This window comes from Dipodomys merriami, unplaced genomic scaffold, assembly GCF_024711535.1.
Source record: "Dipodomys merriami isolate MVZ:Mamm:240054 unplaced genomic scaffold, mDipMer1.0.p SCAF_142, whole genome shotgun sequence".
NCBI classification, from domain to species: domain Eukaryota; kingdom Metazoa; phylum Chordata; class Mammalia; order Rodentia; family Heteromyidae; genus Dipodomys; species Dipodomys merriami.
Window position 1 is genome coordinate 3,324,052 of NW_027202738.1, and position 20,502 is coordinate 3,344,553.

At 45.5% G+C, this 20,502-nt stretch overlaps 1 protein-coding gene across 1 annotated transcript; it reads right to left on the reverse strand.

Annotated features, from left to right (window-relative positions):
- Positions 1-3,576: 3,576 nt before the first annotated feature.
- Positions 3,577-20,294, reverse strand: LOC138826425 (vacuolar protein sorting-associated protein 33A). Its single transcript, XM_070021584.1, has 13 exons — positions 20,176-20,294; positions 18,276-18,341; positions 17,807-17,934; positions 15,916-16,102; positions 14,021-14,137; positions 12,859-13,033; positions 10,456-10,649; positions 9,084-9,210; positions 7,453-7,520; positions 6,242-6,379; positions 5,025-5,162; positions 4,570-4,738; positions 3,577-3,970 (listed from the first exon to the last, which is right to left on the reverse strand). Exons 1-13 carry the CDS (start codon positions 20,275-20,277, stop codon positions 3,789-3,791), a joined length of 1,791 nt encoding a protein of 596 aa, XP_069877685.1. The 5' UTR covers positions 20,278-20,294; the 3' UTR covers positions 3,577-3,788.
- Positions 20,295-20,502: the final 208 nt, after the last annotated feature.

A 20,502-nucleotide genomic window follows, 5' to 3' on the forward strand; every position in this document is an offset into this window, starting at 1 on the left:
AAGCACTCAGGAAGCCAGTGAGCAGTCAATTGCTTCCCCAGAGAATTGGTCATCTGAAAGGCTTCCAGGTCCAGCCTAGCCACGGGATGGAAAGGGTGGCTGAGGACTGTATCTCACCACACATCAAAAAAGGCCAGGCTTTTCAAAGTAGGCCTAATCTGTTCCGCTTTAACTCTTACATGCTTCAGATGCAAGGCCATCATGGGGTCTAGACTGAGCCTCTACTCAACCCCCAACTCTGAAAATATTTTGCTGCAAAGCTGGAGCTAGGAAATAGGACATGGCATGAGATTCATGTAAGAATCTGAGGCATGGAGGCATAAGACACTCATTTTGAAAGCACAAGACACTGTATTCAAACCCCAGTGACAACAAAAGGGTGAAAAACTTGAGAAATTTTACTTTTTTACTTCAATAGTCTGGCACAAATACATTTTTTTTTTTGCAGTACTTGTGCAAATGAGTGTTCTTACCATTGCCTCTTGCTCAATTTAACAGCATGTCATCATTAAACCATATGATGGAATACATCACACTCTAGAGTACAATTTAGAGTTCAAATAAGTCTCTGTGATGCCTGTGTTCATTCCTATGCCTTGGCATCTTTTAATCTAGCCCCTCTGTCTGTTTCAGACACCTAGTTCATTTTGGTGGGGATTTTTTTTTTTGGGTAGTAGTATTAGGACTTGAACTTAGAACCTTCAGCTTCCTAAGCCATTTCCCTAGTCCTAATTTTTGCTGGTTTTCAGACACTCACTCTTCCTGCCCTACTATACTTAGTAGGCTTGCGGGAAGCTAGGACAATAAGGGTGCACTCCTGTGTTCAGCAATGCTTTGAGGAGTGGGTCTCAGGGACATTTTCTGCACAAGCTGACCTTGAACTGTGATCCCAACACAATCCCAGGCTCCCAAGTAGCTAGGATTACAGACATGAGACACTGGTGCCAGGCTCATTTTGGTAATATTTAAAAAGTATTTTTCTGTTGTATAGTGGTGTGTACCTATACCTCAAGACTCAGGAAGTTGAGGTGACTTTGACACCATTTGGGCTACAGAGGTAGATCCTGTCTCACAACTTTTGCTTAAAGTCAACTCCACCAAACACAAACATTTCTTCCTAGTGAAAAGCTAGCTTTTTGTTTTTTACTTCTAGGCTAGAACCTAGGGTTTCATGAATATGCTACTGAGCTAGTCTTCAGTGCACAACAGTGAACAAGACCCAAGCTAAGATGCCACGATAAGCAGTCCATTTCCACTGAGAACAGACTAGAATGGAATAGCATTCTCACTAATAATTAGATGTCCTCTTTTAATCTATTCTCTTTTAACGATTATGTGCTTGCTCCAGAGTTAAGCCACAGACCACTTGTCTCTCTGTTGGCTAATATTCAAAAGAGAATAAGACAATGGTGTCTATGCAGACTACTTTATGAAGGGGACTGCTGCTATGGAACTGTCTACCCAGCTAGACAAAAGTCCAGACGTGGGCTGGGAAGGTGGCTCAGTGGTAGAGCGTTTGCCTTGTATGCCAGAGGCCCTGGGTTCGATTCCTCAGCACCACATAAGCAAAAAGAAAAAAGCCGGAAGTGGCGCTGTGGCTCAAGTGGTAGAGCGCTAGCCTTGAGCTGAAGAGCTGAGGGACAGTGCCCAGGCCCAGGATTCAGGTCCCACGACCGGACCCAAAAAAAAAAACAAAAAAAAAAAACAAAAAAAAAAAACAAAAAAACAGTCCAGACGTGGGGTAAAAACTACCTTCTCCATGAATAAACTCACTGTTCACATACTCTTTCTCAGTAAGGGCACACACTTTGAGACAAAGAATTTCAAGTATTAAATGAACTTACACAAAGGTGAATAATATATAATTATCCACCATGTTCTATCTGCATACAAATAAAGCAATTGATGTTTTTAAAGTCTTCTATTAAATGCATTTTTAGGAGCTGACGGAGCTGTGCTGTGAGCAGGTAAGTATAGAATGCAAACACATGAGACTACAACTGGCTATCTGTTTGTAGGACAAGAACTGCAGCCAAGGAGGCCTGACCAGACTTGATCTGAGTCCCAGGAGCCAAAAACATTGCTGGACAACGCAGAGCTCATTCTTTAAAGCAGCTGAGGCTGGAGACTAATGAGGCCCAAAGGCATAAACTAATCTCCCTGGGATAACAAGTATTTTAAAAAGGATTTTTCTAAAACAAAAATGTTTTTCCATTTTGGAATATTTTCCCTTCTCAACACTGAATGTCCAGGCAAAATTACTCTATGAGAAATAAGTGTTTTAAACATTGCTCTGGCATTCTTCATTCTTATAACGAAGCGTTTTAATACAGAATTTCTTTCATAACCAGAATCAGAATTCCAGTAGTGAAAAATGGTGAGAGGGCAACGTAAGTGGCTAATAACAGTGGCTCTACATGGGCTAGCACTCTTAGGTGGGGACTGACTCATTTTTCTTTTCTTTTTTTTTTTGGGGGGGGGGTCCGGTCATGGGGCCTCAACTCTGGGCCTGGGTGCTGCCCCTCAACTCTTCAGCTCAAGGCTAGAGCTCTACCACTTGAGCCACAGCGCCACTTCCAGCTTTTTTTTTCTGCTTATGTGGTGCTGAGGAATCGAACCCAGGGCCTCATGCATGCAAGGCAAGCGTTCTGCCACTGAGCCACCTTCCTAGCCCCTTTATTTTTATTTTTTTTGGCAGTAACTGGGGTTGAACTCAGAGTCTTGTGCTACCAACCTAAGCCACCACACTTCCAAATCTTTGTGGGTCTCAAGTTCTTGTCAGGTTAGTCTGAACCCTTGTAATTAGGAAGATGAGTGTGTAACACCATATGCAGCAGCCATTGGTTGAGATGACGGTCTCATTAACTTTTTGCCCAGGCAATCTGCAATCCTCCCAATCTCTTCCTCCTGAGTAGTTGGGATTTCAGGCATGAGCCATGGTGCCCAGGTAGAGCCAGCTAATATTTTTCTGGAAACTGCCAACAGCAGAAAAGCTACCAACTTGCCTCTGCTTGCCAACAAGATTAGCCAGGGGCAGCTCAGGTCACTAGACCAGGGACTGACCACAAGCTCAACACTTCCAAGCAGAATGATGCATGGATTGTAGGACAGGGAAGCAAACTAAAACCTCAGTGAAGGCATTTACCACTGAGATGTCACATCTTCGAGACTGTAACTTATGCACTAAGAAAGCTTTTGTAAAGGCTTACATTCTCTGGAACAGCTTTTTGTTCAGTGTAGATGTGGAACCTCCACAGATGGAACCAATTAAAGACAGAAACTGTGGGCTTAGCCTAAGGAACAAATATGACAGAGACTAGAACTAAAGCTATAATGAAGAAACCACTCAGGGACATCAACAGGCAAACACTATTGTCATGTACAGCCTAGGACAGAAATACAGCTGTGTGATGACACGGCAGATACGCCACTTCCATTTCGCCTCTGGGAAGGCAAAGCAGAGCCTGAGCGCTCTGCTTTAAGAGCTGTTTCCGTTTGCATGCCTGCACAGGTTACCCGCCGCACTTCTTACCGTATTTCTAGAGGTGTTGACTAAAGACTCCAAACTTAAAAAAATTCAAAAACCAGTGTCTTTTATATACATGTGGATTATCCTTCCTTCAGGAAATAAGGAACACAGAAGAAGCAGGAAGAAGAAAGCAGCAAGGGAGCAGACCCCAAAGCAACTTCTGCACTTCTAGTCTCTGTAGGTTTTGGTTCCTTTCAGCAAGTTGTTCAGTGACAGTTGGTTCTGCAGTTTCCTTGCTAAGAAGTCTCCTTTGAACACCCTAGAAAGGTTTTTCCATCAGAGCTTCTATCCAGCTAGTTCCATTCATTAGTTTAGTGGTGGCAATTACATATTCTGTGCCACCATCTTCCAACTGTGAGAGAAACCGCAGGGCAGCAATTTCAGCGAAGGTTACACCACCAAGGAAAAACACCAGAGTGACTCGGTTTTCTCCTGGTTGACCTAAAATGAAAACATTTCACAATTCAAAAGTCTTTAGTAGTGGTGCATTTCTTTCTACCTTTTAGAACATTTTTTTCCACTTTTACAAATAGAAATATCAACTGGGTGCCAGTGGCTCATGACTGTAATCCTAGCTATTCAGGAGGCTGAGATCTGAGGATCATGGTTCAAAGCCAGCCTGGGCAAGAAAGTCTGTGAGACTCTTATCTCCAATTGACCACCAAAAAGCTGGTAGTGGAACTGTGGCTCAAGTGGTAGAGCACTAGCCTTGAGTAAAAAAGCTCAGGGACAGCTTCTAGCCTCCGAGTCCAAGCCCCTGGACTAGCACAAAGCAAAAATCAAAAAACACAGAATAGAAAGATCAACAGGCCTTGGTGCAGATAGTTCACCTGAAACCCAGCAACACTGGTTTTGATCTCGTGCCTTTTCTTCTGGGAGCCTCGATGGAGAGATGGAAACCTGCTATACCCAAGGGAACACTGAGGCTCCGGTGCGCATAATAGACACTGGCATCTGACTCCTTAGTGCTTTACAAAGCAACTTTCCAATACCTGAAAACCACACTAGAAGCATATAACTGCCCACAAATGAAGACTTACGTTTCTTTTGCAGCCCTGTGGGAAGCGGCTGGCGCTCCTCAAAGTGGGGCCCTGGGAGTATGCGGAGCACCTCCTCGATACTCCGCCATCCTGGCCGCGAGAGCAGCTGGGCCAGTCGCACGCTGAGCGGGGCATAACCACTGTACACATATGAAATGTCTGTGGGATTCTGTTAAACAATGAAAGAGAAAAGAGCCTATAAGCAAACAAATGGAAACCATGCTATGAGTAATTAAAAGGCACCAGAAAGAACGGTACAGATTCCCCACTGCACCCGTGTTGTCTCTCTAAATCATTCCTCAGAGCACCGTTTGACAGCATTCATTTCCTGCTGATATTTGGAAGGATGTACTGCTTTAACAAAAGACAGAAAATGACTTGTAGAAAGCAAAGCAGGTGTCTTGATTGAGCAGCATGTGTGGTTGTGGTGGGTTAAAGGGAGACGTGCATCTCACTTGCTCATTGACATCATCCATCCAGAGACGCAGTGTCTTCCGAATCGTTGGGTGATTGTTTCTGCCTCCTGTCTGTGGCTTTAGCAGGCCAGCCTTCTCTAGGTTGTTCAAGGTCAGTATGTGCTCATAGCCATAGGTCTGCAAGAGAAGTAATTTGCCCTCCATGTCAGATCAGAATGGCTACAATTCCAACAGTACTTCCAACAAATTAATCTGGTATGCATGGCAAGGTCCAGCAGTGACCATCAAATGGGCCTAGGGGACAGAGCAGAGGGTGAAACTTGTGCTAATATGGCTTGCTTCTTACTGCTCATTCAACTTGGAGTTCCTATTTTTTACTCTAAAGTCACATTTAGAGTCCAACCTAATGAGCATCACATACATTCTATTTACGTATGGAATTTAATTAGCTCTGTAAAAGGATTAGGAAGATCTGTAGAGGTATATATTCTAGTAGTATCTACTCTTAAGGACAAATAATAACAATATACTCTGTAAAGGATTTTTTTTTTTTTTTGCCAGTCCTGGGGTTTGAACTCAGGGCCTGCACACTGTCCCTGAGCTTCTTTTGCTCAAGGCTAGCTCTCTACCACTTGAGCTATAGCGCTACCTCTATATTTTGCTTCATATACTTCCACAGGTTGCTTGTATAACTTTACAAAAGCCAAAATAATGAATGCTGATGATTTTTTGGTTTTGGAGACAGGAACCGGCTGTGGAGCCCAGGGCTGTGATAAGGACTCAACAACTATTACCACTCCCCTCCCCCCACACCCTGGTACACACTTCCAATAGATCCCTGCACACATCTCCTGACCAGGGGCTGTCCACTACTATTGTTTATTGTATAAGTGGAGTAAACAATTATTCTCAGGGATTCAGAACAAGTCCTTGGTGGTAAAGAATTAAAAAGATAGTAACTACATGCCAAAACAGTATAATTATACACATACATGCATGTTTATAGACTGAACTTAGGACTCTCCTATGCTAGGCCAGTGCTCTACCACATAAGCCACACTCCCAGTACTTATATTTTGGTTTCTGAAACACTGTCTTAAGCTAACAATGTCTGGGTTGACTTCAAACTCTAGCTTTTCTTACCTCTGCCTCTTGAGTAACTGAGATTACAGGTGTGTACTACCATTCTTGACATGGTCTAGTTTTAGAACATGCTGTTGTCCCCCTGGTAAATTGACAGTTTTAGAGTATATTACCTGGAGAATCTCTCTTTTATAATAATCCAACACTTTTTGTTTAAGCCCACTGTTGCAAACAGATTGCAGGCAAATCAGCCTTAAGACCTTGATCAACGGATGCTTTTGGGCAATACAGTCCTCGATGTAATTGTTGACCTAGAAGCAGAGTATATACATTAAGCACTGACTATCTAGTGTGGGACTTAAAGAATTTGATGTTTATTACTATTTGGCTAAGTCAAAGTTATGAGGCTAGCTCATTGTTTTTTCATAGCTCCCCAACACTGTCACACACATCCTGGCCACCACACAAGTTATCAGATCAAATGATGACAGCCCAAGGCTATATGGACTCATATGCTTACCTGGCACACCTTCTCTATGGCCATGGCCACCTAATGAGAGGTGGCTGAGTGTTTAGTCCTTGTGTGATATAGTCATCTCAAGAATAGTATCAATTTTTTTGGGGGGGGTCAGTTGTGGGGTTAAACTCAGGACCTCACGCATGCAAGGCAAGCACTCTACCACTGAAGCCACCTTCCCAACCACTTTTAAGATGTTTTAATGAAGCCAAATATTTAAAGAAATAAAGATAAAATTCTCACAAGAAAGCATTTTATTTTTTATGTTTTTATTTTCTGGGTCTGTCGTGGGGCTTGAACTCAGGGCCTGGACACTGTCCCTGAGCTCTTCAGCTCAAGGATAGTGCTCTACCACGTTGAGCCACAGCACCACTTGCAATTTTCTGTTGGAGGTATGAGTCTCACAGACTTTCCTGCCTGGTCTGGCTTTGAACCATGATCCTGATCTCAGCCTCCTAAGGAGCTAGGGTGACAGGCATGAGCCATTGCTGCCAGGCGATATCCTGGTTTGTTTAAGTTTTGCATACTGAAGATCAAAGCATGGTCTCACGCACAGTAGGCTGGTCCTCTACAATTAAGCTATATCTCCAACCCAAATGTGAATATCTTATCTACTGCAATCTTTAAAATCTTGGATTTCACGGAGACCATATCTCATTTTGCCAGGTACTACAGAAAGCATCTTACATAGAGTAATATATCTCATTATATATCTTGTCCTTGATAAAAATCACTTTTTACATTCTATTTTTGCTTCTAAAAATACTTAGGCATGGCTTGGGAATCAGAGCAATAGCATATCTGGTTATAATCTTATGTCTGATAATCTTTCAACTATCTGTTAGAACAGTCATATCCAACACATACCTTATCCGTGTCTATTCCAGACATAAACTCCTGTTCCACTGTTAATTTATCAAAGAAGTCTTCAGAAGCTAAAAATGTAATTAGCAAATTTGCAACTTAGAATTTCAGTAAATGCTGATTTATGTGATTTTTATTTACAAAGTATGGTAAGAAACAAGACATGTAAAAAGGAAAAGCAGGTGCCAGTTGAAATTATTACCTGTCTCAAAAACACAAACAGTGACTGGAGAACCCTAGAACTTGGCCCTACATTGTACTTTTGCAGACTGACTACAGTACTCTGGTGTCAACCTCAGGATTTACATACCAACCCAGGATTTACAAACAGACTCCTGATTTACAGGCAGATTCAGGACTTTGAGGACGGAGAAAGCTAATTTTCTAAGCACATTTCACTTTACTCAGTTTAAACTGATTTCTACTTCTGTTATAAACACAAAGGACCAATTTTCTTTTTTTTTTTGTCAGTTGTGGGGCTTGAACTCTGGGCCTGGGTGCTGTCCCTCAGTTCTTCAGCTCAAGGTGAGCACTCTACCCCTTGAGCCACAGCACTATTTCCGGTTTTCTAGTGGTTTATTGGAGATAAGAGTCTCAAAGAGGGGCTGGGAAGGTGGCTCAGTGGTAGAGTGCTTGCCTTGCATGCATGAGGCCCTGGGTTCCATTCCTCAGCACCACATAAGCAGAAAAAGCTGGAAGTGGCGCTTTGGCTCAAGTGGTAGGGTGCTAGCCTTGAGCTGAAGAGCTGAGGGACAGCGCCCAGGCCCATAGTTCAAGCCCCACTACTGATGAAAAAAAAAAATTCTGTGCTGGGAAGGTGGCTCAGTGGTAGCGTGCTTGCCTAGCATGCATGAGGCCCTAGGTTTGATTCCTCAGCACCACATAAGCAGAAAAAGCTGAAAGTGGAGCTTGAGTTTAAACCCCAGGACTGGCAAAGAAAAAAAAAGTTAAAAAATTTTTTTTAGTTTTTTTTTTTTTTGTCTTTTCTTTTTTGGTACTGGGGATCGAACCCAGGACGTTGCACTTGCTAGGCAAGCGCTTTGCCACTGAGCTACATCCCAGCCCTAGTTTTATTTTTTAACATGCCTGTAATCTCAAGAATTTGAGGCAATAATGGACTAAGATAGGAGTAAGATCCTGTCTCAAAAACAAAATACTGGTTGGGCACCAGTGGCTCACACCTGCAATACTAGCTACTCAGAAGGCTGAAACCCTAGGGATCTCAGCCAGCCCAGGCAGGAAAGTCAGTGAGACTTAACTCCAATTAACCACCAAAGAGCCAGAAATGTAGCTGTAGGCCAATGACACAGCACTAGCCTTAAGCACAAAAGCTCAGGGACAGTGCCTAGGCCCTAAGTTCAAATTCCAGAACTGACACACATAAAAACAAAAACAGACAAACAAAAAAACCCACCAAAATATCAGCAAAAGGGTTGTAGGTGTTATTTGAACTCGTGGTGTGCCTGCCAACAACCATACCTAATCCCCAGATCCAAAATGAAGTGAAATGAGAAAACAAAATAAAGGAAAAGAGCTGACTTTCCCCAGGAAGCACAAGGTGCCAATGGCTGGCTAGCATGGTGGATATACAATAGTCAGCCCAGAATAAAAGAACCATGCCACAGGACACTTACTAGTGACGTCTTTGATTAACTCTGCGATGGAGGTGTGGTTTGCAAGGGAGCCCCTTGCGGCTTGCATGTGGGGCAGCTGCGAGACAAACTGCTTAATCTCTCCCACGGTCTTGGCATTGTGCCTTTCCTGGAAGAAACAAGATGGCAGCACCATCAGGAGAGGCAGAAATTGCAGAGGGCGCTTCATTGAGATGAGGGTGCAAAAGAATGGAATACATGTAAAGCAGTCTACAGCCAGCCTTGACCTGACACTGAATACACAAACAATGAAGAACCTGGGACCAGGCAAGAGGAGGCAGGAGGTGATAATGAAGCGTCAGTGGGAAAAGTTCTGGGTTCCCAGGGACTTCACTCTCATTACAGCCCACGGCACATGGTGGGTTCCCTGCCACCCTCACGTGGGCTGAACCCGGAATTTTCATCTTTAGCTACAAATTCTAGTAGAGGTGATTTTGTTTCTGGTACAGCTGGCTTCCTTATAAGTTAGGTAGGAAATAATTTAATGAAAGAAGATAATGCAAATGTTTATGATGAAAGCTTATAAATTATAAACCTTTATGCTCCCACGTCTCCTGGAACAGAAGAAAAACTGTGGGCGTAGTGGCTTAACCTGCGATTTTAGTTACTTGGGAGGTAGAGATGGGGAGACCTGGAGGCTAGCCTGGGAAGTACCTACGACTCCCTCTCCACTTGGGACAGCCAGTCATCCCCCAGGACAGGAGGAAGCACCAGCAGGAGGCCGCCAGCCCCAGGCAGGTGTGGACAGAAGGCAAGACGCTACCCTGAAAATAGCCAATACAAATAGGGGCAGAAGCATGGCTCAAGTGATAGGAGTGCCTGTCAAGCAACCAGGAGAACCTGAGTTCAGTCCCCAGTACACCATGAATTAAGTAAGTAGTAAAGGAGAAAAATTTAATATAGCCCCTTCTGTTATGGGTCAGAGCACAAGTTTTTGTTTTTGCCAGTCCTGGGCTTGAACTCAGGGTCTGGGCATGGTCCCTGAGCTGTTTTTGTTCAAGGCTAGCATTCGACCACTTGAGCCACAATGCACTTCTGGCCTTTTCTGTGTATGTGGTACTGGGGCATCAAACCCAGGGCTTCATGTATGCTAGGTAAGCACTCTACCACTGAGCCACATTCCGAGCCCAAGGGTAAAAGTTTAAGAAGAAACTCCTGGTCCTCCTGCACTGGCAGGTGCAGAGGGTGTCTGAGGGGCAACCCTCTGTCACTTGGAAGCCTGATCCTGCTCAATGTTGAGACCCATCCGTCCTAAGATCCACCCAAGAGACTGAAATGCCTACTCTTCCCAGGGTAGCAGTGACCTTGAACTCCCACCCCAGAGCAGCAAGATGACAACCAAAGCCTGTTTCACCTCAAATGCTGCAGAGATGATCTTTGCCTTTTTGCTGAGCACCGAGCCCACCGCATTGAAGTTCTTGTCCCGGATCTCAGCATACAGCTCCTCCGCAGAGTTGAGCTGAAGCTTCTTTGCCTCTGTGGGTAGGTCCTTCCCACCGTCACCCTGTTTCTTAGGCGCAAACTTCTCTGGGGGTAATTTCACATAACCTGCACAGCAATGGAAAAAACATGAACGTGTGCAATTACTGGAAGAACCCAGAGTTGGGTTGGTTCTACCAAAAGCAAGTTAAGTCTTTGCGCATGCCTAGCAAGTGCAAAGCCCTGAGATCAAACCCCAGTACCAAGCCGGGCGCTGGTGGCTCACGCCTGTAATCCTAGCTACTCAGGAGGCTGAGATCTGAGGATCGCGGTTCAAAGCCAGCCTGGGCAGGAGAGACCGTGAGACTCCTATCTCCAATAAACCACCAGAAAACCGGAAGTGGCTCAAGTGGTAGAGCACTCGCCTTGAGCTGAAGAGCTGAGGGACAGCGCCCAGGCCCAGAGTTCAAGCCCCACAACCGACCAAAAAAAACAAAAAACCCCAGTACCATTAAATAAATGATGATTACCAGAAGGAAAGAAAGTAGGAAGAGAGGGAAGGAGAGAGAAATAGAGAATGGGAGGGTAGACAAAGGGAGAAAAGTGCTAGTGGCTCACGCCTGTCATCCTAGCTACTCAGGAGGCTGAGATCTGAGGATCAGTTCAAAGCCAGCCTGGGCAGCAAAGTCCATGAGACTCTTTATCTCCAACAAACCACCAGAAAACCCAAAGTGGCACTGTGGCTCAAGTGGTATAGCACTCGCCTTGAGGTGAAGAACGCAGGGACAGCAGCCAAGCCCAGAGTTCAAGTCCCATGACCAACCAAAAAATAAAAAACAAAAAAAAGGGAGGGAGAGGAGGGCAGGAGGGGTGTCTGGGGATAAAAGATTGTTTCCTACCTCAAGTACCAGAAAATAAACTGTAGGTCCTGTCCCTTAGTGGATTGTGGGCTGTACAGAGCAGCAAAAAGCGAAACAAAATTCCAGAGGATAATATCACATGACTTAAAAAATAAACGTTTTGTTTTTTTTATCAAAGTGTGCACATATAATATGAATCATATTTCTTACCATGGGTTGTACCCTAAGCAGTCACAAAACTGCTCTAAAGCAAGGATCAGAAACTGCCCTAAGGGCCAAATTCTGGCCATTTCCTGTTTTCATTTCATTTATTTATTTATTTTTGTTGGTCATGGGGCTTAAACTCAAGGCCTAGTCACTCGACCTAGCTTTTGTGCTGAAAGCTAGCCCTCTACCACCTTGAGTCTCAGTGCCACTTCCGGTTTTCTAGCGGTTAATTGGAGTTAAGTGTTTCATGGGATCTTTCCTGCCCAGGCTGCCTTTGAACTGCGATCTTCCTATCTCAGCTGCTCAGCTACGATAATAGGCATAAGCCTCTGGCACCTGGCTTACTTCCTGTTTTTATAAATAAACTTTTATTAGCACATATCCTCATCTATTCTTTTCTAAAAAGATAACTCAAGGGACATGCTCAGGGTTTAGGTTTTCTTGGGCATAGAGTTAAACTTTTCTGCTGGAGACACTATGTTTTGTTGGGAGGTGGACAGAGTATGATACTGATTAGAGTACAGGGCACTGTGAAGATGTTACAATGAAATCCCTCTTTCTACCATTAATATAAGCCAATAAAATTATTCTTTAACTTTTTTTTTGTTGGTCGTGGGGCTTGAACTCTGGGTCTGGGCGCTGTCTCTCAGCTCTTCAGCTCAAGGCAAGTGTTCTAGCACTTGAGCTACAGCTCCACTTCCGGTTTTTAGGTGGTTTATTGGAGATAAAGAGTCTCACAGATGGAGCTGGGAAGGTGGCTCAGTGGTAGAGTGCTTGCCTTGCATACATGAGGCCCTGGGTTTGATTCCTCAGCAACATATAAGCAGAAAAGGCAGGAAGTGGTGCTATTGCTCAAGTGGCAGAGCACTAGCCTTGAGCTGAAGAGCTGAGGGACAGCGTCCAGCCCAGAGTTCAGGCCCTATGACCAACCAAAAAAAAGATTCTCACAGACTTTCCTGCCCAGACTGACTTTGAACTGCAATCCTCAGATCTCAGCTTCCTTAGCTAGGATTACAGGTATGAGCCACTGGCACCTAGTTTTAACTTTGATTTTTTAAATCCTCATTAGAAATTGAATTTTTAAGTTCAAATAACATCTAAGAAAATAAAAATAATAGCCTGGAGTGGGGCATGTGGTAGAGGGCCAGGCCAGCAAACATGAAGCCCGAAGTTCAAATCTCAGAACTGTCCACTCCTGAAAGAAAAAGTTGCCATGGTAGCGCCCATGTAGAAAGGTATTTCTGAGTGAGCTACTGTGGCACTTCACTTACTGTTCTGAATGCCATAGATCTCATCAATCAGACCTTCATAGGTGAGCTGGGTGGCAAGGGGTGTTAATAAATCCACGTTTCGATCGAGCAACAAGAGGTTATCAAAAACAGGAAATATTGAATTTTGGCTTCCTGTAAATTCTCTTTTCATCCTCATCATCATATTGGCCACTTGCTGTAAACAAAACATTGGATCAGGTTGGGCCCTCCTGGGAACTAACAGGTTTTAAAATTCAGCTAAAAACAGAAAGACAATCAAAAAAGTAAAGAAAAGGAGAAAAACTGCAAGTGTTTAGCAGCTATCAGAAGCATTTGCCGCGGGCTCCCATTCCAACACAGCAGCCACCGCTTCCCAGTGAGGAACAAAGTCAGCCTTGAACCACTGCTCCCAGCGAAGGGAGGCTGGCTTTGGGGAAACTTAGCTATGGACAGCGGGAGCCCCGAACCCACGTCTCTTCACTGCTTTACAGAGATCATGACTGACCCTGAACCCATGTCTAGCAATTCTAGAAGCTGGTCTCAGGAAGCTTTCCTAGCACATTATCCTCTCTGGAAGACACAGCATGACTTTCCAGTGCCTGGAGACACTGGACTCAACTATGTTTGGGGGCTCAGTTTAAACAGCAAAAGCCCCAATATAAAGAATAGAAGTGGGCTGGGAATGTCGCTTAGTGCATGTGTAGAATGCATGAAGCAAGGGTTCGATTCCTCAGTACCACATAAACAGAAGAAGCCGGAAGTGGTGCTGTGGCTCAAAAGTTGTAGAGTGCTAGCCTGGAGCAAAAAGAAGCTCAGGGACAGTGCTTAGGCTGAGTTCAAGCCCCAGGACTGGAGAGAAAAAAAAAGTGTGAAAAGTGCTGGGAAAGAGGCACTTGTTCACAGTCTGAGACTCAAACTGAGAAGGCAGGGGTCACCTGAGGGACCTCAGCTGGGAAAGTATCTAGGTGTGATGTGGGTCCTCACCCCTGGTGTACACGCACAAAGCACCCTGGGTACTGGTGTGTGCTGATGCAGGTCAGGCGTTAACTGTGGTACAGAGGCCAATTCCCAGTCATAGAATTGGTGACTGACAGGCTTGGTTATGTTTGTGAAATTTTCCCTTCCTCCCTCATTTGGGGACCAGGAACTCCCAATTTAGCAACAGAAAATAGCTGCTTCTCACCCGAGCACATTCTCCTTTCCCAAAGATCTGGGGGATGGTTCCGTACAGTGCCTGTATGGTCATCAGCCCCTTGGCCGCGTGGTACAGGCTGGTCTGGTCACCTTCCAGGTAGCACTCCTGCAGGGGAGAGAGGCCATGGTGGGCCATCTTCCAGGGACCTGGTGCCCTGCTCGGTTCCTGGTGCTGTGGTTCATTTCCATCTACTTCACGGTTTACTGTGGACACATCACAAAGCCAGCAGCCCTTGGCAGGGTGCAGATGTGTGAGCCACTCCCCAGGCACAGCTGGAGTTGCCGAGGAGAACCATGTGCTGGCCAAGGCTCTCACCTTCACGGCTGAATATAAGCTGGCAGGGGTCTCCAGGGGGCCGTATCTTCTCTGGGTACTGCCTCAAAGTCACACAGGACAACCTAGAAGAATACTTTTGCCTTTTTCCCTCAGGACTGGGGATTGCACGCAGGGTCTCTAGCATGCAGGGCCAGCACTCTACTACCTGAGCCATGCCCCTGGTCCTTTTGCTTTTGAGTTTTTTCAGACAGAGTGGCAAGCCTTTGCCACAGCAGGTCTCCAGCCTCCACCTTCTATCTCCACCACAATACTCTCCTCTATGTCTAGGGTAGCTAGTGTTACAGGCATATGCTACATAAGTAAAGCTATCTTTACAAAGTTTAGCTGTTATTGAAAAAGTCCAATGGGAAGTATTTACAAGGCATTCTAACACTCTTAAAAATACAAGCTACACTACACACTAGGAAAAGATACTTGTTTTTTTTCTTTTGGTCAGTCGTGGGGCTTGAACTCTGGGCCTGGGCGATGTCCCTGAGCTCTTCACCTCAAGGCTAACGCTCTACCACTTAAGCCACAGTGCCACTTCCCGTTTTCTGGTGGTTCAATGGAGATAAGAGTCTCACAGACTTTCCTGCTCGGACTGGCTTTGAAACATGAACCTCAGATTTCAGCTTCCTGAGTAGCTAGGATTATAGGCCTGAGCCACTGGTGCCCAGCTATTTGTTTTTATAAGCCACAATTTGTACCCAGAACATATAAGGAATTCTTCAAGGTAGAGCTCTCGCCTTGAGCTGAAGAGCGCAGGCACAGAGCTCAAGCCCAGAGTTCAAGCACCATGACCAACAAAAAGAAAAAGAAAAAAAAAAAATCCCATCATTTGAGAGGCTGAGGCAGAAGGATCAAGAATTCTGACAAACATAAGCTACACGGCAGAAGTGGCACTGTGGCTCAAGTAGTAGAGTGCTAGCCTTGAGCTCAAGAGCTGAGGGATGGCATCCGGGCCCAGAGTTTAAGCCCTATGACCGACAAAAACAACAAAACAAAAACAAAAAACAATGAGAAAGAACAGTTTTGCCAGGTGCTGGTGGCGCATACCTGGAATCCTAGCTACTCAGGAGGCTGAGATCTGAGGATCATGGTTCAAAGCCCTAGCAGGAAAGTCCCAGAGATTCTTATCTCCAATTAACCACCAGAAAACCCGAAGTGGCACTGTGGCTCAAAGTGGCAGAGTACTAACCTTGAGCAAATGACCTCAGGGACAGTGCTCAGGGCCAACTGACAAAAAAAAAAAAAAAATTTTTTTTAATTAAAAAAAATTAAATGAGCCTCAGCTGGACAGAGCTCATGTAATGCAAATTAAGATAATATCATAAACCAAGTATAGTGTTTCACACCTGCACTTGGGAGGCAGAGGCAAGAGGATCAAAAGTTCAAGGATAACCTCAGTTACCCAGAGAGTTCTAGCTCAACCTTGGCTCTATAGAAAGACTGGATGTCAAAACAAACTGAACCCAACACCAAAAAAAAAAAAAAAAGATCATTATGCATCCATGTTCACTCATTTGGCAAAATCTCAAAGTCTGATGTGAGGGAAGTGCCCTGCTTACTTTGAATGCACCCTCCGATTCCATGGACAGGAGATCGCCATCGAATGGAATGAGGTCTAGACTGTACTCATCCCTGTGGATGAAGGAGCCCAGAACACCCAGGTCTTTCAACCGCTGTTCACAAAGCAAGCTGCGGCGTGGCACAAACAAAATGTGGAAATCTCTGGCAGGCCCACGTCGGTCTTCGCTGTAAAGGAAGTAACAAGGCAAACAGCTTGTGAGCTCCTTAGGGTCTGCGGTGATTTTGCTTACCACTGACACAGGCACTAATGAAATGCTGGTGAAAGCCAGGCGTCGGTGGCTCACACCTGTCATCCTAGCTACTCAGGAGGCTGAGATCTGAGGATCACAGTTCAAAGCCAGTCTGGGCAGGAAAGTCCGTGAGACTCTTATCTCCAATAAAACCACTAGAAAAAACCGGAAGTGGCGCTGTGGCTCAAGCGGTACAGCGCTCACCTTGAGCTGAAGAGTGCAGGGACAGCGCCCAAGCCCAGAGTTCAAGTCCCATGACCGACCAAAAAAAAAAAAAAAAGAAATGCTGGTGAAGCCAGGTACCAGTTGCTCACGCTTGTAATCCTACCTACTCAGGAGGAGGCAGAGATCTGAGGATCACGGTTCAAAGTCAGCCCGGGCAGGAAAGTCTGTGAGACTCATATCTCCAACCAACCATCTGAAAACCGGAAGTGGTGCTATGGCTCAAGTGGTAGAGCACTCACCTTGAGCTGAAGAGCTCAGGGACAGTGTCCAAGCCCAGAGTTCAAGCCCCACAACCGACAAAAACAAAAACAAAAGAAATGCTAGTGAGATACACAGAAAATGAAACTCAGACCCAACCTGTTAATAGTTCTGTGCTTCCTTTTTTCCCCAGCAGGAAGGCAGTGCTGCATCACACTTAGTGTGGTTTACTTTGACTTTGTGGTGTATCTTCTTGCATTTGTTTTGGACATTTTGGGGACACTAAAGCTCTCAGGTTTATTAAAACAGGGCATCTGTGACTTACTGAGAACAAATAGCTCTTTAGCCAAACTAATGCAACAGACTCTGACATTACAAGAGCTTACTCCTGATTCCCCCACTGTGCAACTTGAGAGTGGACTTCCAAAAATAACTTGCATGCTTTTAAGATTTTAGGAACTATATCTATCAATTGTACCACAAAGTGCAGACTGCAGACAGAACTTCCTCTATAGACTGGATGCTATATTAAATTTTTAATCAGCTCTTACTTTTTTTGCTTATGAAACACAAGCTTAGATATAATCATCTGATACATTGAAAAATAACCATTGAAGTATTAAAACTAAATAAAACATCTAGAGAACTTTGTATTGCAATAGCTTCAAATTTTTCTTGTTGTTTGTATGAGACAAGGACTCAACCTCAGTACCTGATGTTTTTGCTCACCGGCTGGTGCTCTACCAACTGAGCCATGCCTGCAGTTCCATGGCTTTCAGCTATCCCTAGAGAATAAGGTCGCGGGTCTCAAACTATTCAGAACAACTTGACAAGTTTCCCATCCCCACTCTACTATTTTTCTATCCTGTCACAGTTTTCCAAGAAGTCACTTTCAAATGCACTAGCTAGGGGCTTGTAAATGAGAAAGAATACAGTACATTAAGAATCATATAGGTCTGGGAAGGTGGCTCAGTGTTAGAGTACTTGCCTTGCATGCCTAAGGCCCTGGGTTTGATTCCTCAGCACCACATAAGCAAAAAGAAAAAAGCCGGAAGTGGCGCTGTGGGTCAAGTGGTAGAGCGCTAGCCTTGAGCTGAAGAGCTGAGGGACAGCGCCCAGGCCCAGAGTTCAGGCCCCACAACCGGACCCGCCCCCCCCCCAAAAAAAAGAATCATACAAACATCTTTATATCATGCCAATATAAGATCTGAGATACCTGAGCACATTTTCAGCAATTATATCCATCAATTCTAGCCTGGGTCGGACAAAAAAAATAATATTCTTGACATCAGCCGCTGGCAAACGGCTTCCTTTAAGTGTGAACATTTTTTCCACTTCATGTTCCTGGGAAAATACATACACAAAAGATTAGTGGCATTTCTCACACATACAAAGTCATTTGTCCTCCCAATCGAATGAATGCTAATACTTTACGATCAAATTCAGACTTCCTCAAGCCAAGTGCAGCAAGGACAAAGTTTCGGGACAAAGCATACTATGGTCACATAGAACAAATAGGATCAGCATAGACCATTGCAGGCAAAATGTGAATCACATATCAGAATCATCATCTGTAATAACCAAACAACTGTGCAAGCATTTGCTAAGAAAAAAAGTCAAATCCTATTATCGCTGCTAACGTTCAAAATTACTAATCCTTGAATAAAACCCAAGTAACTTATTACCTTCAGTAGTGAATACTGTGCAATCAAGCCAAATGGTCCCGTTAGGTACTCGTCCCAAACTATTGCCTACAAGAGAAAAGACACATCCTTATTACAGTAAGATCTTAAGAAGTTCAGCATCATATCAACAGAAAACAGCAATTATATCTTTTTCAAACTCAAGAGTTCAAAACAGTAACTGGTTCTGACCACACTGATAACCTAAAGGTTTAAAGATGTGAAACAAGTGGTGCTACAAGGGCCCCTGTGAAGTTAAAAGAGCGAATCACTGTCCTCAGCAGAAAGAAAAGGCCATCGTTTTCTGTGTACGTGTTGTGGTATTCTTAGACTGAGCTGGATGAAAATTGATGATTATTAAAACCTATGTTGTCAGTGTTCCTAATTAGCACTCGGTCTTTGGATTTTTTTTTTTTTTTTGGTCAATCGTGGGGCTTGAACTCTGGGCTTGGGCGCTGTCCCTCATCAGCTTTTCAGCTCAAGGCCAGTGCTCTACGGCTTGAGTCACAGCGCCACTTCTGGTTTTCAAGTGGTTTACTGGAGATAAGAGTCTTACAGACTTTCCTGCCCAGGCTGGCTTTGAACCGTGTTCCTCAGATCTCAGCCTCCTGAGTAGCTAGGATGACAGGCATGAGCCACCAGCGCCCGGCGGTCTTTGGACTTTTAATTAATTTTTTGCAGTCCTGGGACTTGACCTTTGGGTCTGGGCACTGTCCCTGAGCTTCTTTTGCTCAAGGCTAGCACTCTACCACTTGAGCCATAGCACCACTTCTGGCTCTGTGAATGTAGGACTGAGGAATTGAACCCAGGGCTTCATGCATGTTAGGCAAGCATTCTACCTCTAAGCCACATTCCCAGTCCTAATTAATTTACTTGAGATAGAGTCTCAATGTATAACCCAGGCTGAACTCAAACTCAAGATCCTCTTAACTCAGCATCTCAAGTGCTGGGATTACAGCTGTGCCCCACCACACAGACCCTATAAATATTTCTACTGCAAAAAATCCCAATTTGACTTCTCACTTTAAAAAACTGAAATTTAAATAACTACTCAGTTCCAAGAAACAACAGAAAGACTCCTGAGTACCTACATCCCCCTAGTGAAACATTTTACAAAATATAGTATTACACTCAGGATACCGGCATGATACAATCCACGTTGTTTTAGATTCTAGCATCATTTGCTCCTATGATTTAGCCTACTTTCCTCAATGGTTGCTATCACTCCACCTTTTGGGGTTCTGTTCTCTCCAAGATGGGTTCCTGAGGTTCTTCCAATCTATTTTTCTCTTCAGAGAAAAGTACTTCTCTTCAGAGGAGTACGTCTGGTTACTCTGGAGGGGGTAATAATACTTCAAAAAAACCTGAGGTTGGAAGCGTGGCTCAGCTGGTAGGGCGCTAGCCAATGAACAGAAGTGTCAGGTACTGAGTTCGAGTACCAATCTCGGACCTAAAAAGCATTTTAAGAAGTGGCCGTAAGTGGTTGGTGCAAGCCTGTACTTGGGGCACCTGTGCGGCAGACGCAGGGGGATCATGAACTCGAGGCCAGCCTGGGCTACGCAGCGAGGCCCTGTGTCAAAAGGAGGCCACGCTGAAGTCCCGGCACGGGGCTTCCGCCGCAGCCCGAGCGGACAGAGGGCTGCAGGGCGGCGGGGCGCAGCGCTCGGGGCCGAGCGGACCCGGCCGGGCCCGCGGGGAGGGGGACAGCGGGACATCACGGCGGCTCTCGGCGGTGCCACGCCACCCGGGCCCGGGCCCTTCCGCCTCGGCGAGGCGGCCGGGTCCGGGCGCAGGTGCAAGGCCCCGAGGCCCGCCGCCCGGGGAGACCTCGTCCACCCGGAACCCAGGCGGCCGGGTCGGACTAGGGGCGGCGAGGGCGGCGCGGCTGCCCGCCGACCCTCACCTTGCTTCCCGCGCACTTGTCCAGAAATTCACGCAGCTCGCGGCGCACCGCCTCGCGCAGCACGTTCAGGTTCACTCGCCCATAGGACAGGTGCGCCGCCATCTTGCCCGCGGGAACTCCCTGTCACGTGACCGCGCTCGTCCGCTGACGCACACTCGCTTCCGGCGGCCGGACCGACCAGTTAGAATCGGCGGCGTCCCGGGGCCCGCCCCTTCCTCGGGCGCCGTAGGCCGCCAGTCCCCCGTCGGGTTTACGCGTCTCAGAGGCTTCTCACGCTCGAGCTCTTGCGTCGCCGGAACCCGGGGAGCGGCCGGGCGGGCCTCAGGT